Source organism: Pseudochaenichthys georgianus, unplaced genomic scaffold (genome assembly GCF_902827115.2).
Source record: "Pseudochaenichthys georgianus unplaced genomic scaffold, fPseGeo1.2 scaffold_267_arrow_ctg1, whole genome shotgun sequence".
Classification (NCBI taxonomy): domain Eukaryota; kingdom Metazoa; phylum Chordata; class Actinopteri; order Perciformes; family Channichthyidae; genus Pseudochaenichthys; species Pseudochaenichthys georgianus.
The window spans coordinates 608,822-629,858 of NW_027262956.1; the positions used below are offsets into that span (position 1 = coordinate 608,822).

Below are 21,037 nucleotides of genomic sequence, written 5' to 3' on the forward strand. Positions count from 1 at the left end.
AGGTAACACCTGTACAGGTACTCGGTGTGTCTTCGTACCTGCTGGTGCAGCAGCACGGATCGTCTCGTCGCCTCCCGCAGCTCCATGGCAACGCTCTGACACTGAAGCAGAATCACCATGGCAACTACAGAACAACACATCAATAATCAATATTTATATCCTAATCCAGACCGTTTATTTATTTATATATTTTATCTTTATTTAACAAGGATACATTTTGAATGCAGGACAGAGTATTCGTAGACTCTGGTACTTCTACTTTTACTGAAGTACAAGATCTGAGTAAGATATTTGAAACTTTTTTATTTTCCTCACAAGTCTCTCAAACTTGATCACAATTACACATTTTTATTTAAATATGAATTATAATATCTCTTAAAGGTCCCCTAGTATCCTCCTCTTCATCAATATATCAGCTCTCAGATATATCCAGAGCCTGTCTCTGATTGGCTGAAACACCAAACAGATCATTGCAGCATTACCCATAATCCCCTCTGTTTCAGCCCTGTTTCCAAAGTGCTGATTCTCTGTCTGTTACTTTAGATGAAAATAAGGAGCCCCTCCCCCACGCCCCTCTGAGAGACATCTGGTTACAAAGAACTCAATGGAGCTCTAGAGGAGATTCAGGTGATAAGGGGGGGGGGGGGGGGGTTACCCTGGTTGCTGATTGGCTAATGGTTACACAAGACAACACATCGTTATGACATCATAAAGTGGGCAAAATCTGCTCATTTTCAGATTTCATTTATGTTTCATGTTGATGTAGAAGAGACATGAAGAAGGGGGGACACATGTTGATGTAGAAGAGACATGAAGAAGAGGGGACACGTGTTGATGTAGAAGAGACATGAAGAAGAGGGGACACATGGTGATGTAGAGGAGACATGGAGAAGAGGGGACACATGTTGATGGAGAAGAGACATGGAGAAGAGGGGACACATGTTGATGTAGAAGAGACATGAAGAAGAGGGGACACATGTTGATGTAGAAGAGACATGAAGAAGAGGGGACACATGTTGATGTAGAAGAGACATGAAGAAGAGGGGACACATGTTGATGTAGAAGAGACATGGAGAAGAGGGGACACATGTTGATGTAGAAGAGACATGAAGAAGAGGGGACACATGTTGATGTAGAAGAGACATGAAGAAGAGGGGACACATGTTGATGTAGAAGAGACATGGAGAAGAGGGGACACATGTTGATGTAGAAGAGACATGAAGAAGAGGGGACACATGTTGATGTAGAAGAAACATGGAGAAGAGGGGACACATGTTGATGTAGAGGAGACATGAAGAAGAGGGGACACATGTTGATGTAGAAGAGAAATGAATAAGAGGGGACACATGTTGATGTAGAAGAGACATGAAGAAGAGGGGACACATGGTGATGTAGAGGAGACATGGAGAAGAGGGGACACATGTTGATGGAGAAGAGACATGGAGAAGAGGGGACACATGTTGATGTAGAAGAGACATGAAGAAGAGGGGACACGGAGAAGAGGGGACACATGTTGATGAAGAAGAGACATGAAGAAGAGGGGACACATGTTGATGGAGAAGAGACATGAAGAAGAGGGGACACATGTTGATGGAGAAGAGACATGAAGAAGAGGGGACACATGTTGATGGAGAAGAGACATGAAGAAGAGGGGACACATGTTGATGTAGAAGAGGGGACACATGTTGATGTAGAAGAGACATGAAGAAGAGGGGACACATGTTGATGTAGAAGAGACATGAAGAAGAGGGGACACATGTTGACGTGGAAGAGACATGAAGAAGAGGATTTTGTATAATAAGTGAGCAAGATGTACGTCCATTGGTTGCATTAGAAATGACGTAAAGGTGTTAATTGATAATAATGACCTGGAGGGGGGTATTGTGTTTCCGTCAGAGGAGAAGAGGAAGAGGCGGGGGGGTCTAATGATCCTGGAACAAAAAAGGAATTAAAAAAACGGTTGATTTAATAATGAATTCAAGAAAAAACAGAAAACGAGAAAAGGTAATTTCCCGACGTCCCTGAACACCTCACCTGGATCTCCCGCCTCCTGCTCGATGATGTCAGAGGTGTCACGTGTGGGGGTGGGGCTTATGATGATAGTTAGGTTTGGATTGGTCAGGGTCTCCTCCTCGCTGCAGAGGCTCCACCTCCTGACTCCGCCCAGTGACATCACAGCGGGGGGCGTGGCTCCACCAAGTGACACCACATCAGGGGGCGTGGCTCTGCCCAGTGACATCATAGCGGGGGGCGTGGCCAACTCCTGCGGGCTGGTCCGAAAAAACAAAACTATTTTTAGGCATACATTATGGGTCTCAGATATATACAAATATATAAAAAACATGTCTACGATGTGTTTTGCTCAAAATACCAAACAGATCATGACTTTCAGACATTCCTCATATCATAGCCCAGTCTCTAAAGTGCTGATTCTGGGTCCTTAGCTTGAACACATCAAGAAGCTGGCCTGTACCACTACACCTGCTGTGCCCCCCACCCTTCTTTCACAATCAAATCAAAAAAAGATGGCAACACGGGCGAATCCTGATCTCCTAGAAATTAAGGACGCTCTATCCAGTATTACCAAGGATATAAGTGACTTAAATAAGACCCGAAAGGATGACAGCAAAAACTGCTGGAAACGATCGGAAGCATGGAGAGGATAATGAAGGAAAAAGACGAGAAGATTGTCACGCTGGAGAGAAGGATCGAGGAGCTTGAACAACACACCCGAAAAGAGGATGTTATCGTGACCGGATTAAAAATCATAAAACCATATTCCCAGGAAGGAGATTCTGCGCCTTCTCCAGACGGAGACGCACATGATTCGGTCGAAGCACAGGTGCTCGAGGCACTTAACGATCGTGGCGTGTACCTGAAGTCTGAGGAGATTGAGATCTGCCACGCACTTGGAAGCCGTCGGAAAGTGGATTCCAAGGTGATCACAACACTTGTGAGCAGAAAGACAAAAGCTCGTATCATGAGAAACGCCAAGAAACTGAAAGGGACCGGAATCTACGTTAACGAGCACCTCACGACCAGGAACGCGGATATCGCAAGAACTGCGAGAGACCTGAGGAAGAGGAACACATCGAAGCTACCTGGACCAGGGACTGTCAAATATTCATCAAAACAAACGAAGGGAAAGTATCGATTGTGAAGGACAGTGAGGACTTCTCTACACTTTAATGAACTCTGAGGATAAGAATATTGCTCCCGCTAAAGTATTGACAAATAATGCAATTATATCTATGCACTATTTTCCCTCACTTCATTTATTAAGCGCGAGTCAAAAGTTCCATCGACCACTCGATAATAATCCGTTATATTCAGTTTTGTATTTTGTCCTGTGTGTTAAAATCAATCCTCTGTATTGTATGATCAGTCATGAACTTACCTCGATGTGTGGACTCAAATCACCCGGCCAGTGACCACAGAGATCGGGTGAACTCTAAGGATCTACATCTCTAAGACAGAACTGCTTCGACTCCCACCTTGACCCAGACTCTACTTTCTTCAGGAATCTTACCAACTACTGCTGCTACTACAGTGAAACACTTTTAAACTTAGAACGTAAAGCTATTAATGGGTTTTCATTAATACACTTTAATGCCCGTAGCCTTAATGCAAATAGTGACAAAATCAACAGGAATAATAATGACTCAAACCCTGGTTCACTCGTGGACTGAAAAACGCTTGCTGTAAGAAAAATGCTATAATAATAATAATAGGACACTTTTGAAAAGTAAAAGCACTGAAGATGAAAGCCGTTATAAATTGTATAAAAACAAATTGACTACAATCCTTAGAAAATGCCATAGGAGATATGAAAACCACTTGGAAGGTAATAAATAGCATAATTAAGGAGAAAATAACTGACAACAGAAATGAATTCAAGAAATTCCAAACCGCAGGAAAAACCCCAACGGATGTTGCAAATAGCGTTAATGAGTGGCCCTGACAGTGGCCCCTGAGGGACACCAGCTTCATCTAAAGAGGATGACTTTCTGAAGAGCTGCAACCAACAGAGTGTGTTCCTGAACCCAATTACAGAAAATGAACTGCTTGATGTTGTTAATACTCAACACAGTAAACAGTCCAAAGATTATTTAGGACTTAGTCTGAATATTGTTAAACAAGTCGCACCAAGCATTGTAGCCCCCCTAGTAAATATATGCAATAAATCGTTCCAAAAATCGCGAAGGTGATTCCGTTTTCAAATCTGGTGATAAATCTAGTTTAATAATTATAGACCCATTTCTTTATGACCACAATTCTCAAAGATCCTGGAAAAATTCTTTAACAACCGTCTGGAGTCCTTCCTCACACAGTTAATGCACTGTGCCCCAGCCAATATGGATTTCAGAAGAAGCACTCTACTTCTTCAGCAGGAATTGAACTGGTTTAAGAAATTACCAACAACATTGAGAAACAAATGATTACAGCTGGTATATTCATTGACCTTAAAAAGGCTTTTGATACTGTGAGCCATCCTGCTGCACACATTAGAACATTACGGCATAAGGGGTCGAGCCAAAGAATGGGTCAAGAGTTATCTGATAAATAGGCTACGATATGTGGACATAGACGAGGCGAAATCAAACAATCTTCCTATAACATGTGGAGTCCCTCAAGGATCAATGTTAGGTCCCAAACTGTTCCTGATTTATATTAATGACATTATCAACACCTCAGACATGTTAAAATTCATTCTGTTTGCCGATGATACCACCATTCTCTGCTCCCATCATCATCTTGGTGATCTTGTTAAAATTGTTAATGCAGAATTAGAAATACTATGCAACTGGTTTGCAGTGAATAAATGATCCCTTAAAGTGGCCAAAACAAAAATGTTATTCAATACAAAGTCTGAGAGTAGAAATGACTATTATACGGATGTACAATACTGAGATAGAGAAAGTTGGCGCATGTACATTTTTAGGACTCATTGTTGATGAAAAACTCAACTGGAAGCAGCATATAAATGATGTACAAACTAAACTGTCAAAAACAATAGGTATTTTGTATCTTACTAAGAACATTCGAGGAAAAAATACTCGGAACTCTACAGTCTATTTATCCCTTACCTTTACTACTGCTCCGAAATATGGGGAAACACGTACGCAACAAATCTACAAAAAATAACAACATCTAAAAAAAAAGTATTACGAATAGTCTGTGGTGTTGGTAAATATGAACACACAACTGCCATATTTAAAAAACTCAATCTATTCAAATGTGTTGATATAGTTAAGCTTAAAACAGTACTGATTATGCACCCATAACAAAATGCCTACTAACATTCAAAAGCAGTTCCAAACCACAGTCAGGAAATACCCAACCAGGCATCCTAACTGGTTGTGTTGCAGATTACTCCAGCTAACAAGTATTTGATATTCCCAGTATTACTTATATATGCATTTACTGTTTTTCTTGCCCTAACTTTTATTTTATTAATTTTTTTAAAAAAAATCCAGTTTTCAATTTGTTGTTTGTACTCCTTCATTTCTATACGTTTTTGACGAAATAAGTTTTCATTATTATATTGATGCTAATGATGATGCATGGGAGGGCTACTCCCCATAAACTATGCTTCAGCCCTCCCGCTTCTACTAATTTTGTTCATTTGTGTTTATGAATGATACATTTTTGTTTTTGTATGATTTTAGTAGAATAAATTAAAAAAAAAAAAAAAAAAAAATTACAAACATTATCCTCTCTGAAACAGGATGGAGCTCAAACTCTTTCTCTCTCTCAGGTTTACCACGACGTGACTTCCTTTTGATTTCCTGCTTCTTCACACACTCTCCAGTACAGGTTAGCTCTGAGTGTTAGCATGCTAATGTAAACACAGACCATATTACGTCCAGAACACGTCTCATTGTTTCTGACAGCAACGATTCTGATTGGCCCGTGGGGGTAAAGCCCGCCCACATTTTAGTAATGTGGTCATGACGCAGCAAATCTGGATCAGCTCCGTAGTTCCCCGTTTTTAGAGATGTGGGTACGGAGGAAGAGAGAGAGGGGTTTGTTTTCGTACACTTTGTGAGTCTCCTGACCGGGGACACACCGGGACACACAGGGACACACCGGGGACACATGGTGATGTAGAAAAGACATCGAAAAGTGCATTTTGCATGATAAGAGAGCTTTAAAATAAACAACAAGTCGATAAATAAAAGTAAGACATTTTATAATATTCGACCAACGTTTTTCTCTAAATATTTAAACAATATTTTGATTAATATTAATACGAATGCACAGATCCTTATTGGGGTTACCTGCAGGTCTGGTCCTGGTCACTGCTCTGGAGGTCCAGGTTCTCCTTCTCCTCAGAGGCGGGGTCTTGGCCCTTTTTGGCCCTGGAGCTGGCCGTGGTCCCTAAGTATCCGAGCCGTGGCGCCCCCTGCTGGGCAGCCGAGCCCAGGCTGAGGTTGAGAGTCCTGGAGGTGACGTCTGAAGAAGGAGAAGAAGTCCAGAAACATCAGAAGCGGATGGGTTTAATCTCAGGTAAAGGTGAGACCCCCCACTGTGAGTGAGTGACCGTTTAGAATACGTGATCACATTGTGAAACACCAACAAGGACTAATGTGAGTTATATTGACGAGTAAACACCACACACACACCTTGATCGTGAAAACCACACCTGTGTCTGAATACACACCTGGACACTAACACACATTTGATAAAAAACACAAGTTTGACCTCCGTGAGTTTTAGGGCAGAACAAAATCCGAGAAAAACCAAGACAAAACACCCGAGTGACCACACACACACACACACACACACACACATAAACACACACCTTGCAGCATGTCTCTGCACTGGACGTGAACCACAGTGTGTCGTCTGCGTTTGAGGCGGCGAAGAGACTGATGGGAAATCATGCTGGAAGCTCTTCGGTGAAGCACTACACACACACACACACACACACACACACACACACACACACACACACACACACACACACACACACACACACACACACACACACACACACACACACACACACACACACACACACACACACACACACACACACACACACACACACACACACACACACACACACACACACACACACACACACACACACACACACACACACACACACACACACACACACACACACACACACACACACACACACACACACACACACACACACACACACACACACACTTCGTCTTGTGTTTCAATATTTATGCTTATTTTATCATCGTCTTTTCCCCCCTGTTTTGTGTCATCTGTTTCAATGGCTTGTCGAGCACGTAAGTGAGTTTGGATTTGTTCAAAAGCTGCGATATGAATAAAGTGTTGAAGATTCAATTAAACGTGGAGTCCCTCAGGGAAGCGTCCTGGAGCCTCTTTTTTTTGTGCATTGAACTTTCCGAAGATTTCATGTAACGATTGGTTAAAAATAGTAATTTAGAGAAATGTATTCTTTAGGTGAATCTCCACCTACATAAATGACTCATGTTATTCCGTATGTTACGTGCCGTAGTGGGTGTTTGTGTGTCTTTCTCTCGCTCCCTCTATATTGTCTCCAGGTGCAGCCTCTCCCTCCAGCTGCAGCTTCTCCTCCAGGTGCTCCCAATCACCAATCAGGCCCTCCATAAAGGACCTGAGAAAAGCTGCAGTCGCTCTCCCCTTCTCCGCTGGCTGCTGCATGGTGTCTCTGTGTGGGACCTGATTATATTTGTATCTTAATTTGCTTTGCAAGTTGGCTGGTGAGCCCGTTTTCTGCTTGTCCATCATTGTAATTAAACCTCCCTTTGTGGCTTCAGAAGATCAGTTTCCGCCAGAGATGTTCACAAGTCTTTTTTTGCAAGTCCAAGTCAAGTCTCAAGTCTTTGGTCACGAGTCCAAGTCAAGTCTCAAGTCTTTGTGGGGTGAGACTTGATCAAGTCTCAAGTCTTTGGTCACGAGTCCAAGTCAAGTCTCATGTCTCTTCTGGTTGTAATAAGCCTTCTATTGTCTGCTGCTATCCAGTCTGTTCAGAATACTGCACAGCTATATCTAAGAAATTCAAAGCATTTACTGTGTTATTATCACTCCTATATCTATTAGCATACAGCATCAGTACTGATTAGTTGTTTGTTATATTTCATTTCATTTCAAACCTTTATTTAACCAGATTGGTCCCATTGAGATCATAGATCTCTTTTTCAAGGGAGACCTGCAATATGATCACTTTAAAACAGGCTATTGCAATGCAATGAGAAAAAACATCACACTTTAGCTAAATGCAAACAACTTATAAGCAAAACACTTCAGAATCACAAATACTTTATTAATCCCCCGCAGGGAAACTGTGTTAAAAGTACTTAAAAGTAAACATTTGTTCTGTGCCATTTGCAACTAAAAAACTATTGCTGCAATATTATCTGAAATATATCTGAACTGGTGATATTAAAACATGACCTGTTCCAAAAGAGATATCTACCGTTAACACCATTTACCAGCCACATGCTGGTGAATCGTGCACGTGGCTGGTACTGTATGTTGCACGCACCAGCCACACATAACAATGGCAATCTATTGAGTGGCTGGTAACATTTCAACATTCACTCGGCTAGCCATTTGGCCAGTGGACAAACATGTTAAAATTTGACCTCTGCAACCGTATTGTTTAATTACACTGGGTCTCTAATTACATCTTTTAAGTCTACTATTAATAAACATATTCCTCTATCCTCTCACTCAAACCCAGTGTCATGGTAACCTGATAAACCTGTAACATTAACGTTACGTGGTCAACAATAAACCTGTAACCTGCCTATAAACCCACAGATGTATTTATGTATGTAACTATGTATTTTTCTACGTTTAACGTTAGCCAGTAGATGGTGGCAGCGGAACGTAATGATTAATGTTACCGACCTTGTTATGTCATGTCAAGAGTTGGATGTCAACGCCACTCAACTCAAACAAGTGTGACAAGCAAACATTCACTCATCTTTTCAAATATTCAGTTACAAAGCTAGCAGCAAGCTAAGTTAGCATTACATAGCTGATGCTGAGCTAAACATGTTTGCTAACCGTCCATGCGTTAATGTGACTGACCTCTCCGGGTGAGTTTTCAAGTGCCTGATGAAATTCGACGTTGTTGCGCCAGCATCCTTGATTTTGATATTGCAGACTTTGCAGTGTGCGCTCCTTTTGTTGGTGCCGCCGGCGTTTTGTTCGAAGTTTTTGTAGTTGAACCTAATTACAAGCGATACAGCCGCAGGTGTGCCGCTGGTCGCCATGGTGTTACCATGATGTTAATGTTAATGTTGAAGGTGGGGTAGGTAAGTTTCAGAAACCGGCTCGAGATACACTTTTTGTTATATTCCATGGAATGCTCTTAACATCCCGATAGCAATGAATATCTGAAGTGCTTTGACAAGAAATCCATTAAAAAAAAATGCATCTGTGGAAGCCGTAGTCCTGTAAAAAGCACGACCAAATATTTTAGCCGGCCCGACTAAAGTAGCTGGACGGCCTACCTGCCTGTCAGCCTTCCATCGGGGCACAAACTTATCTCGTGCCCTCATTGGTCATGTGCGCGGTCGTGTGTGTTGGGGGAGGGGATCTGTGAGGAAGTGGCAGATTTTCTCCGGTTGTGTATTTTCAAATTCTAGCGATCTCGAGCCGGTTTCTCAAACTTACCTACCCCACCTTTAACACGCCAAAAATAGAAAACATAATGATTGTTCACGGGTCCCAACACACGAGTCCAAGTCGAGTCCGAAGTCTTTGTGTGTGCGACTCGAGTCCGAGTCACAAACTCGAGTCCCCATCTCTGGTTTCTGCTCTTTTTTCTCGTGCCTGGTCATTTCTGTGTTTTGTTACTCCCCTTCGTACCCCTAGATTAGGAGGGAACGTAACACCGTACATAACTTTAGTTGTCGTTTACTCCGTGGCGAACAAGCATCGCTCTCCAACGTGTACATGCATTAATCTCTACGTTACTCTGTGAATGACTTTACCTTTTTACTTTCTACCTACTTGCACGACTCAATACAAATACAATTAGTAAATCAGCGAAGATTAGTCACGTGAGTTTGACCACCGCAGCATCATGGGTGTTTACTCGTGTCACTCAAACTAGAAGCGTTGGCAAGGAGGCGGGGCTTATCTCCATGTGGATTTCAACAACAACAAAATAAACATGTTTTACCGTGACAGGTATCAAAATGATGCCGGAATAACTACATAATGACACCGGTTAGTAAAAACAATTAATTCATGCTTTTGGAGACGACAGGCAAGAAACTTAAAAAAAATCTGAATGGAGATCGTGCTAAGCTAACACGTAGCTGCTTCGTCCACAACAACTTCATCCAGACAGAAATAAAGACTGCGTTCTCCACAGACGTTTGCACTAAACTGATGTTTCTCCTGTTGTTCTGATCAGACATGAGGAGCAGTGAGCTCTGTGTGCTAACCGCTAACAGCGAATGTTGGGTTTCCTGATTCAACACCGTCAGTGACGACAGGCTGAGATTCTCACCGCTGATTGGCTTTCAAAGACAGCGTCACAAGAACATCTAAACTTTTAAACAACGTGAGCCGGTACGAATCCGCATCTATCCACGCTGTTGCAATGACTGAACCAGGGCTCGAGCTTAAGGACGTCCCGGGAGGATGGTGAAAAAGTTAGTCGAGAGCCCTGGACTGAACATGTAATCGCAACCCTTAAAAAATCGTTATCGCGCCATTACTTTGCCCGTTAAACGGTACCGTGCATGTTGCTCTTTAATGTCATAGTGGTAACTTTGCAAATTACTCCGTACTTGACTTTGTGGGTTCTTTTTCGCGCAGTACGTGGTTACGAGGCACATGCTTCGTTACTCTGCACTTTGCTTCGTTTACTACTAAAGCAAGGTGCAGTTCACGACTAATATGTGTCTGAGATTATGCGGCACATTCAGCACGTTGAAAGGGATCTCCTCGAACGCTCCGCTTGTTTATTCATTACTTCATTGTTCTGCATGTTACTGCACAACAACAACAACAACAACAACAACAACTGAAATAGCAAGGGAGATTCTTGCAAATTGACGGCTTCACCGCGCAATAATTAATAATAATTCACAAGTCATCACAGATGAGGAACAGGCGACTCACCGGCCCCGCTGACGCTGGTCTCTTTCTGGGTGGACTCAGAGCAGCTGGCCTCGCTGCTCGCGTCCGAGCTCACCTGAAAACAAACGCACCACATTTAGCTCTGCAGGGGCTGCTAGTGCCGTGGGTCAGGTGTGTGTACTTTGTGTGTCCGGTGTGTGTACTTAGGTGTGTGTCAGGTGTGTGTATTTCGTGTGTCAGGTGTGTGTACTTCGTGTGTCCGGTGTGTGTACTCAGGTGTGTCCGGTGTGTGTACTCAGGTGTGTCCGGTGTGTGTACTTTGTGTGTCCGGTGTGTGTACTTCGTGTGTCCGGTGTGTGTACTCAGGTGTGTGTCAGGTGTGTGTATTTCGTGTGTCAGGTGTGTGTACTTCGTGTGTCCGGTGTGTGTACTCAGGTGTGTCCGGTGTGTGTACTCAGGTGTGTCCGGTGTGTGTACTTTGTGTGTCCGGTGTGTGTACTTCGTGTGTCCGGTGTGTGTACTCAGGTGTGTGTACTTCGTGTGTCCGGTGTGTGTACTCAGGTGGGTCAGGTGTGTGTACTCAGGTGGGTCAGGTGTGTGTACTCAGGTGGGTCAGGTGTGTGTACTTCGTGTGTGTGTACTTTGTGTGTCCGGTGTGTGTACTTTGTGTGTCCGGTGTGTGTACTGTGTGTGTCCGGTGTGTGTACTTTGTGTGTCAGGTGTTTGTACTTTGTGTGTCCGGTGTGTGTACTTTGTGTACTTCGTGTGGCAGGTGTGTGTACTTCGTGTGTGTACTTTATGTGTCCGGTGTGTGTACTTTGGGTACTTCGTGTGTCAGGTGTGTGTACTTTGTGTGTCAGGTGTGTGTACTTCGTGTGTGTACTTTGTGTGTCCGGTGTGTGTACTTAGGTGTGTGTACTCAGGTGGGTCAGGTGTGTGTACTTTGTGTGTCCGGTGTGTGTACTCAGGTGGGTCAGGTGTGTGTACTTTGTGTGTCCGGTGTGTGTACTCAGGTGTGTCCGGTGTGTGTACTCAGGTGGGTCAGGTGTGTGTACTCAGGTGGGTCAGGTGTGTGTACTCAGGTGGGTCAGGTGTGTGTACTCAGGTGTGTCCGGTGTGTGTACTTCGTGTGTGTGTACTTTGTGTGTCCGGTGTGTGTACTTTGTGTGTGTACTTTGTGTGTCAGGTGTTTGTACTTTGTGTGTCCGGTGTGTGTACTTTGTGTGTCAGGTGTGTGTACTTAGTGTGGCAGGTGTGTGTACTTCGTGTGTCAGGTGTGTGTACTTTGTGTGTCAGGTGTGTGTACTTTGTGTGTCAGGTGTTTGTACTTTGTGTGTCCGGTGTGTGTACTTTGTGTACTTCGTGTGTCAGGTGTGTGTACTTCGTGTGTCAGGTGTGTGTACTTTGTGTACTTCGTGTGTCAGGTGTGTGTACTTCATGTGGCAGGTGTGTGTACTTCGTGTGTGTACTTTATGTGTCCGGTGTGTGTACTTTGGGTACTTCGTGTGTCAGGTGTGTGTACTTCGTGTGTGTACTTTGTGTGTCAGATGTGTGTACTTTGTGTGTCAGGTGTGTGTACTTCGTGTGTGTACTTCGTGTGTCAGGTGTGTGTACTTTGTGTGTCAGGTGTGTGTACTTCGTGTGTGTACTTTGTGTGTCCGGTGTGTGTACTTCGTGTGGCAGGTGTGTGTACTTTGTTTTTCCGGTGTGTGTCCGGTGTGTGTACTTTGTGTGTGTACTTTGTGTGTCAGGTGTTTGTACTTTGTGTGTCCGGTGTGTGTACTTCGTGTGTCAGGTGTGTGTACTTCGTGTGGTAGGTGTGTGTACTTCGTGTGTCAGGTGTGTGTACTTTGTGTGTCCGGTGTGTGTACTTCATGTGGCAGGTGTGTGTACTTCGTGTGTGTACTTTATGTGTCCGGTGTGTGTACTTTGGGTACTTCGTGTGTCAGGTGTGTGTACTTCGTGTGTGTACTTTGTGTGTCAGATGTGTGTACTTTGTGTGTACTTTGTGTGTGTACTTCGTGTGTCAGGTGTGTGTACTTTGTGTGTCAGGTGTGTGTACTTCGTGTGTGTACTTTGTGTGTCCGGTGTGTGTACTTCGTGTGGCAGGTGTGTGTACTTTGTTTTTCCGGTGTGTGTCCGGTGTGTGTACTTTGTGTGTGTACTTTGTGTGTCAGGTGTTTGTACTTTGTGTGTCCGGTGTGTGTACTTCGTGTGTCAGGTGTGTGTACTTCGTGTGGTAGGTGTGTGTACTTCGTGTGTCAGGTGTGTGTACTTTGTGTGTCGGGTGTTTGTACTTTGTGTGTCCGGTGTGTGTACTTCGTGTGTCCGGTGTGTGTACTTTGTGTGTCAGGTGTTTGTACTTTGTGTACTTCGTGTGTCAGGTGTGTGTACTTCGTGTGGCAGGTGTGTATACTTCGTGTGGCAGGTGTGTGTACTTCGTGTGTCAGGTGTGTGTACTTTGTATACTTCGTGTGTCAGGTGTGTGTACTTCATGTGGCAGGTGTGTGTACTTCGTGTGTGTACTTTATGTGTCCGGTGTGTGTACTGTGAGTACTTCGTGTGTCAGGTGTGTGTACTTTGTGTGTCAGGTGTGTGTACTTCGTGTGTGTACTTTGTGTGTCCGGTGTGTAAGGTCTGTGTACTTTGTTTATCCGGTGTGTGTACTTTGTGTGTCAGGTGTGTGTACTTTGTGTGTCCGGTGTGTGTACTTTGTGTGTCCGGTGTGTGTACTTTGTGTGTCAGGTGCGTGTACTTTGTGTGTCCGGTGTGTGTACTTTGTGTGTCCGGTGTGTGTACTTTGTGTATCCGGTGTGTGTACTTTGTGTGTCAGGTGTGTGTACTTTGTGTGTCAGGTGTGTGTACTTTGTGTGTCCGGTGTGTGTACTTTGTGTGTCCGATGTGTGTACTTTGTGTGTCCGGTGTGTGTACTTTGTGTGTCAGGTGTGTGTACTTTGTGTGTCCGGTGTGTGTACTTTGTGTGTCAGGTGTGTGTACTTTGTGTGTCCGGTGTGTGTACTTTGTGTGTCCGGTGTGTGTACTTTGTGTGTCCGGTGTGTGTACTTTGTGTGTCCGGTGTGTGTACTTTGTGTGTCCGGTGTGTGTACTTTGTGTGTCCGGTGTGTGTACTTTGTGTGTCAGGTGTGTGTACTTTGTGTGTCAGGTGTGTGTACTTTGTGTGTCAGGTGTGTGTACTTTGTGTGTCCGGTGTGTGTACTTTGTGTGTCCGGTGTGTGTACTTTGTGTGTACTTTGTGTGTCCGGTGTGTGTACTTTGTGTGTCCGGTGTGTGTACTTTGTGTGTCCGGTGTGTGTACTTTGTGTGTCCGGTGTGTGTACTTTGTGTGTCCGGTGTGTGTACTTTGTGTGTCCGGTGTGTGTACTTTGTGTGTCAGGTGTGTGTACTTTGTGTGTCAGGTGTGTGTACTTTGTGTGTCCGGTGTGTGTACTTTGTGTGTCCGGTGTGTGTACTTTGTGTGTACTTTGTGTGTCCGGTGTGTGTACTTTGTGTGTCCGGTGTGTGTACTTTGTGTGTCCGGTGTGTGTACTTTATGTGTCCGGTGTGTGTACTTTGTGTGTCCGGTGTGTGTACTTTGTGTGTCCGGTGTGTGTACTTTGTGTGTCAGGTGTGTGTACTTTGTGTGTACCGATGAATTGCTGACGCAGCTCTCCTCTGAGATCCTGGGGGTCATAGCGACTAGAGAAAGAGACGCCTCGTCCTCTCCTCGCACCGCCTGCAGCTCCGAGAGAACGAAAGCAAACGCACCCTTTAGGACGGAGACGACCTGCGGAGGCTGAGTGCCGTCAGAGAGCTGAGGAGACAATAAGAGTATTATTATTTATATAAATGCAAATATGGGATTTATTATTGTAATATCAATCAATTCTAAATATTATTTTGAGAAACAGTTAGCTTCAGGGTATCGGCAGGAGTCCTGGAGTCACATGGAAGACCTGCCAAGACCTTCTTGAAGACCCTTCCATACATTTTAAGAGCTCATCGCCACTTGGAGTTTTAACCGGTTACCTTGGCGACACACTTCACCTCACATTGACTATATACAGCATTGATTGTCCTTCCTCCTTATCTTCCAACCGTTTGGACGCAGACTTGCATTTCCCCATAACGATGCTGTTTAGCAACCGGCGTAAACGGGCCTTCTCGCTATCGAGCAGTGAGCGGGCGATGTCCTGTTGAGATGACGTCACACCCAACGGGATGCCATCAATAAACTACAGAATCACACCACACACCTGCGCCATGACTACATTGAGGCAGACTGCAGAACACGACCTCTCTGGACCACTTATATACTTACTGAAAACAAGCTACAACATGTAACACCTTGGGAAACGCCCTTTAATACTTTTTAGGACCCCGCGGACCCCCTGAGCTAACTTTATCGTGAGTTCGATTTTCTAGAGAAAAAAAATCTGAAAATGTGTTTTACATTTAGAAAAACATATTTAAAATAAAATCAGATTAAAGTCAAATATTTTTCAGACTTCTTTTCTCATAACTCAAAGAACTTAAAACAAATAAAATATTCATTTTTTCCATTCGCCCCTCAAAACTGTCTCATGCAGCCCAATTCCTTTTACGTTCTTGACAAATAAATAATTTAGAATGATATTATTATTACTGATATAAATGCAGATATACAAGTTATTATTGTAATATAAAATATACATTTAAAACATTATTTTGTGAAACAGTTCGCTATCTTTATCTTGAAATCGTTTTACCAGAATTCTGTGAAACAATTCCAGATTTTTTTCCTCAGATCTTAAAAAATATAAATTCTGAGAGATATTCTTTTTTTATATATATATTTTTCCAAATCACGGGGGTGAATGTCTCAAGCAGCCGATTGCTCTTCCGTTCATGACAAAAGCATATTTTCCTCTTTAAATATTTGATTCATTTAGTTTCAGTTATTATTTCCACTAATGTCTCAAGATTCAAGATTCGAGATTCAAGGCTTCCAGCTGTTCAGCAGCTGCAGTGAGGACCCGAGGTCACACATGACAACAAACGCCTTGACACTGAGATAGTTAAAATAGTGCAAGGAGAGTCGACAAGTCATTGGAATAAGATATATCCCGAAGATATTGAAGTGACTGTTATTTTGTATGTATTGATTGTTGTGCTTTTATTTATGTCTTAATGTGTGCATATGTATAAATGTGTCTGTTGAATATATAGGATATACATATTTTTATATATTTGTACTTCTGTATATCGATCTCTCTGTACACACAAACTGAACGATTGACAATAAAGTTGACTTTGATGTATTAGACCAGGGGTGCCCAACCTTTTTTTAACCGAGAGCTACTTTTAAAGTTCCCAGTCTGCCGAGATCTACCAGTCCAGATAGAGAGGCGTAGCCATTACTGACAGCCTACTGCCAGGTAAACACACACTTCTACTTGTATAGAACTGACCTTTGTACGATTAATACTTCATAAAATACTGCAGATCCTTTATCTTACCTCTTTCTAATCTACACACATACAAGTATTTAACTGAAGTTACACAACAGTGTTGTTGATACAGAGTTGGAGTTTATGCACACGTCACTACAGTGGGTGATGTCTTCAAGAAGCATTGAACAGTGCTGCCACATATGACACAGGGAAAAAAGAATGGACTCAGAACCCTTTCTTTGCCATTATATAAAAATAGTGTTGCTACAAAAGTATAAATTAGGCTTACTAATAAGACAACTCAGATCTGAAGCTACACAGCCTCCAGGAAAGCTTCTTTCACAACTTCGCCGTCTTTGAAAGACTTCATGTGTTCCTCCAGAACGTGACACGATAAGATGCTCTGGTAGCAGATTTGCTCTTGTTGTTGGGCCTGGTGAAAATGGACTGCTGTGCATTTAGCTGTCCTCTCAGGCCCCTCCCCCTTTAGCCGTCCTCTCAGGCCCCTCCCCTTTACCTGTCCTCTCAGGTCACTCCCCTTTAGCTGTCATCTCAGGCCCCTCCCCTTTTGCCGTCCTCTCAGGCCCCTCCCCTTTAGCTGTCCTCTCAGGCCCCTCCCCTTTAGCCGTCCTCTCAGGCCCCTCCCCTTTAGCCGTCCTCTCAGGCCCCTCCCCTTTTGCCGTCCTCTCAGGCCCCTCCCCTTTTGCCGTCCTCTCAGGCCCCTCCCCTTTAGCTGTCATCTCAGGCCCCTCCCCTTTTGCCGTCCTCTCAGGCCCCTCCCCTGTAGCTGTCCTCTCAGGCCCTTCCCCTTTTGGAGCGGAGGGCAGAATCAGGAGGGAGTTCCGTCTCGTAGCGTTTGTGCAGTTTTGAAATGCCGCTCCTAAATGACCCTTCTTCGATAAAGCAGCGCTCGCATCGCAGACGAGACAGATGGACTTTGAATTGGAATAGATACAAAAATAATCATCCTCCCACTCGGAGTGAACATTATATATTTTGGGCTTTTTTGCTTCTGCCATTGCGGTCTTGTTTGTGTGCAGACTGTCACTCCTGTTGCCACGGACAACGTCAGCTAACTAATGCACTGCCCACCAGCCACGCCCCGACACAGTCACGCCGGCCAATCACAAAGCTTTGATGAGGTCAAGTGCATTATTCTGGCACAGGAAGATTATGTTACAGGACATTAACGATAAAACAGAATATTGTTGTTCTATTTGAAACAGTGGGGTGTCATGACAACGCTCAGCCTGTCTCCAGGTAACACCTGTACAGGTACTCGGTGTGTCTTCGTACCTGCTGGTGCAGCAGCACGGCTCGTCTCGTCGCCTCCCGCAGCTCCATGGCAACGCTCTGACACTGAAGCAGAATCACCATGGCAACTACAGAACAACACATCAATAATCAATATTTATATCCTAATCCAGACCGTTTATTTATTTATATATTTTATCTTTATTTAACAAGGATACATTTTGAATGCAGGACAGAGTATTCGTAGACTCTGGTACTTCTACTTTTACTGAAGTACAAGATCTGAGTAAGATATTTGAAACTTTTTTATTTTCCTCACAAGTCTCTCAAACTTGATCACAATTACACATTTTTATTTAAATATGAATTATAATCTCTTAAAGGTCCCCTAGTATCCTCCTCTTCATCAATATATCAGCTCTCAGATATATCCAGAGCCTGTCTCTGATTGGCTGAAACACCAAACAGATCATTGCAGCATTACCCATAATAATGGTTACACAAGACAAAACATCGTTATGACATCATCAAGTGGCCAAAATCTGATCAGCTCATTTTCAGACAGGTTTTTATGTTTCATGTTGATGTAGAAGAGACATGAAGAAGAGGGGACACATGTTGATGTAGAAGAGACATGGAGAAGAGGGGACACATGTTGATGTAGAAGAGACATGAAGAAGAGGGGACACATGTTGATGTAGAAGAGACATGAAGAAGAGGGGACACATGTTGATGTAGAAGAGACATGGAGAAGAGGGGACAAATGTTGATGTAGAAGAGACATGAAGAAGAGGGGACACATGTTGATGTAGAAGAGACATGAAGAAGAGGGGACACATGTTGATGGAGAAGAGACATGGAGAAGAGGGGACACATGTTGATGTAGAAGAGACATGAAGAAGAGGGGACACATGTTGATGTAGAAGAGACATGGAGAAGAGGGGACACATGTTGATGTAGAGACATGAAGAAGAGGGGACACATGTTGATGTAGAGACATGAAGAAGAGGGGACACATGTTGATGTAGAAGAGACATGAAGAAGAGGGGACACATGTTGATGTAGAAGAGACATGAAGAAGAGGGGACACATGTTGATGTAGAAGAGACACGGAGAAGAGGGGACACATGTTGATGTAGAAGAGACATGGAGAAGAGGGGACAAATGTTGATGTAGAAGAGACATGAAGAAGAGGGGACACATGTTGATGTAGAAGAGACATGAAGAAGAGGGGACACATGTTGATGGAGAAGAGACATGGAGAAGAGGGGACACATGTTGATGTAGAAGAGACATGAAGAAGAGGGGACACATGTTGATGTAGAAGAGACATGGAGAAGAGGGGACAAATGTTGATGTAGAAGAGACATGAAGAAGAGGGGACACATGTTGATGTAGAAGAGACATGAAGAAGAGGGGGACACATGTTGATGGAGAAGAGACATGGAGAAGAGGGGACACATGTTGATGTAGAAGAGACATGAAGAAGAGGGGACACATGTTGATGTAGAAGAGACATGGAGAAGAGGGGACACATGTTGATGTAGAGACATGAAGAAGAGGGGACACATGTTGATGTAGAGACATGAAGAAGAGGGGACACATGTTGATGTAGAGACATGAAGAAGAGGGGACACATGTTGATGTAGAAGAGACATGAAGAAGAGGGGACACATGTTGATGTAGAAGAGACATGAAGAAGAGGGGACACATGTTGATGTAGAAGAGACACGGAGAAGAGGGGACACATGTTGATGTAGAAGAGACATGAAGAAGAGGGGACACATGTTGATGTAGAAGAGACACGAAGAAGAGGGGACACATGTTGATGTAGAAGAGACATGAAGAAGAGGGGACACATGTTGATGTAGAAGAGACATGAAGAAGAGGGGACACATGTTGATGTAGAAGAGACACGGAGAAGAGGGGACACATGTTGATGTAGAAGAGACATGAAGAAGAGGGGACACATGTTGATGTAGAAGAGACACGAAGAAGAGGGGACACATGTTGATGTAGAAGAGACATGAAGAAGAGGGGACACATGTTGATGTAGAAGAGACATGAAGAAGAGGGGACACATGTTGATGGAGAAGAGACATGGAGAAGAGGGGACACATGTTGATGTAGAAGAGACATGAAGAAGAGGGGACACATGTTGATGGAGAAGAGACATGGAGAAGAGGGGACACATGTTGATGTAGAAGAGACATGAAGAAGAGGGGACACATGTTGATGTAGAAGAGACATGGAGAAGAGGGGACACATGTTGATGTAGAGACATGAAGAAGAGGGGACACATGTTGATGTAGAAGAGACATGAAGAAGAGGGGACACATGTTGATGTAGAAGAGACATGAAGAAGAGGGGACACATGTTGATGGAGAAGAGACATGGAGAAGAGGGGACACATGTTGATGTAGAAGAGACGTGAAGAAGAGGGGACACATGTTGATGGAGAAGAGACATGGAGAAGAGGGGACACATGTTGATGTAGAAGAGACGTGAAGAAGAGGGGACACATGTTGATGTAGAAGAGACATGGAGAAGAGGGGACACATGTTGATGTAGAAGAGACATGAAGAAGAGGGGACACATGTTGATGTAGAAGAGACACGAAGAAGAGGGGACACATGTTGATGTAGAAGAGACATGAAGAAGAGGGGACACATGTTGATGTAGAAGAGACATGAAGAAGAGGGGACACATGTTGATGTAGAAGAGACGTGGAGAAGAGGGGACACATGTTGATGTAGAAGAGACATGAAGAAGAGGGGACACTTGTTGATGTAGAAGAGACATGAAGAAGAGGGGACACATGTTGATGTAGAAGAGACATGGAGAAGAGGGGACACATGTTGATGTAGAAGAGACATGAAGAAGAGGGGACAAATGTTGATGTAGAAGAGACATGAAGAAGAGGGGACACATGTTGATGTAGAAGAGACATGAAGAAGAGGGGACAAATGTTGATGTAGAAGAGACATGAAGAAGAGGGGACACATGTTGATGTAGAAGAGACATGGAGAAGAGGGGACACATGTTGATGTAGAAGAGACATGAAGAAGAGGGGACAAATGTTGATGTAGAAGAGACATGAAGAAGAGGGGACACATGTTGATGTAGAAGAGACATGGAGAAGAGGGGACAAATGTTGATGTAGAAGAGACATGAAGAAGAGGGGACACATGTTGATGTAGAAGAGACATGGAGAAGAGGGGACACATGTTGATGTAGAAGAGACATGGAGAAGAGGGGACACATGTTGATGTAGAAGAGAC

The 21,037-nt window shown here is 43.7% G+C and overlaps 1 protein-coding gene across 3 annotated transcripts in view; it reads right to left on the reverse strand.

Moving 5' to 3' along the window:
- LOC117442092 (uncharacterized) overlaps positions 1 to 21,037 on the reverse strand; it is a 31,301-nt gene that overhangs the window by 1,150 nt on the left and 9,114 nt on the right. For 2 of the 3 annotated variants that reach the window (XM_071202350.1, XM_071202349.1), the window contains 8 exons: positions 17,799 to 17,884; positions 14,720 to 14,884; positions 11,116 to 11,188; positions 6,806 to 6,910; positions 6,282 to 6,456; positions 2,035 to 2,270; positions 1,869 to 1,931; positions 39 to 124 (listed from right to left, as the gene is read on the reverse strand). In XM_071202350.1, coding sequence (XP_071058451.1) covers positions 39 to 124; positions 1,869 to 1,931; positions 2,035 to 2,270; positions 6,282 to 6,456; positions 6,806 to 6,910; positions 11,116 to 11,188; positions 14,720 to 14,884; positions 17,799 to 17,884 — 989 coding nt within the window. The remainder of the gene's footprint in view (positions 1 to 38; positions 125 to 1,868; positions 1,932 to 2,034; positions 2,271 to 6,281; positions 6,457 to 6,805; positions 6,911 to 11,115; positions 11,189 to 14,719; positions 14,885 to 17,798; positions 17,885 to 21,037) is intronic. The other variant, XM_034078095.2, reaches the window with a different exon arrangement.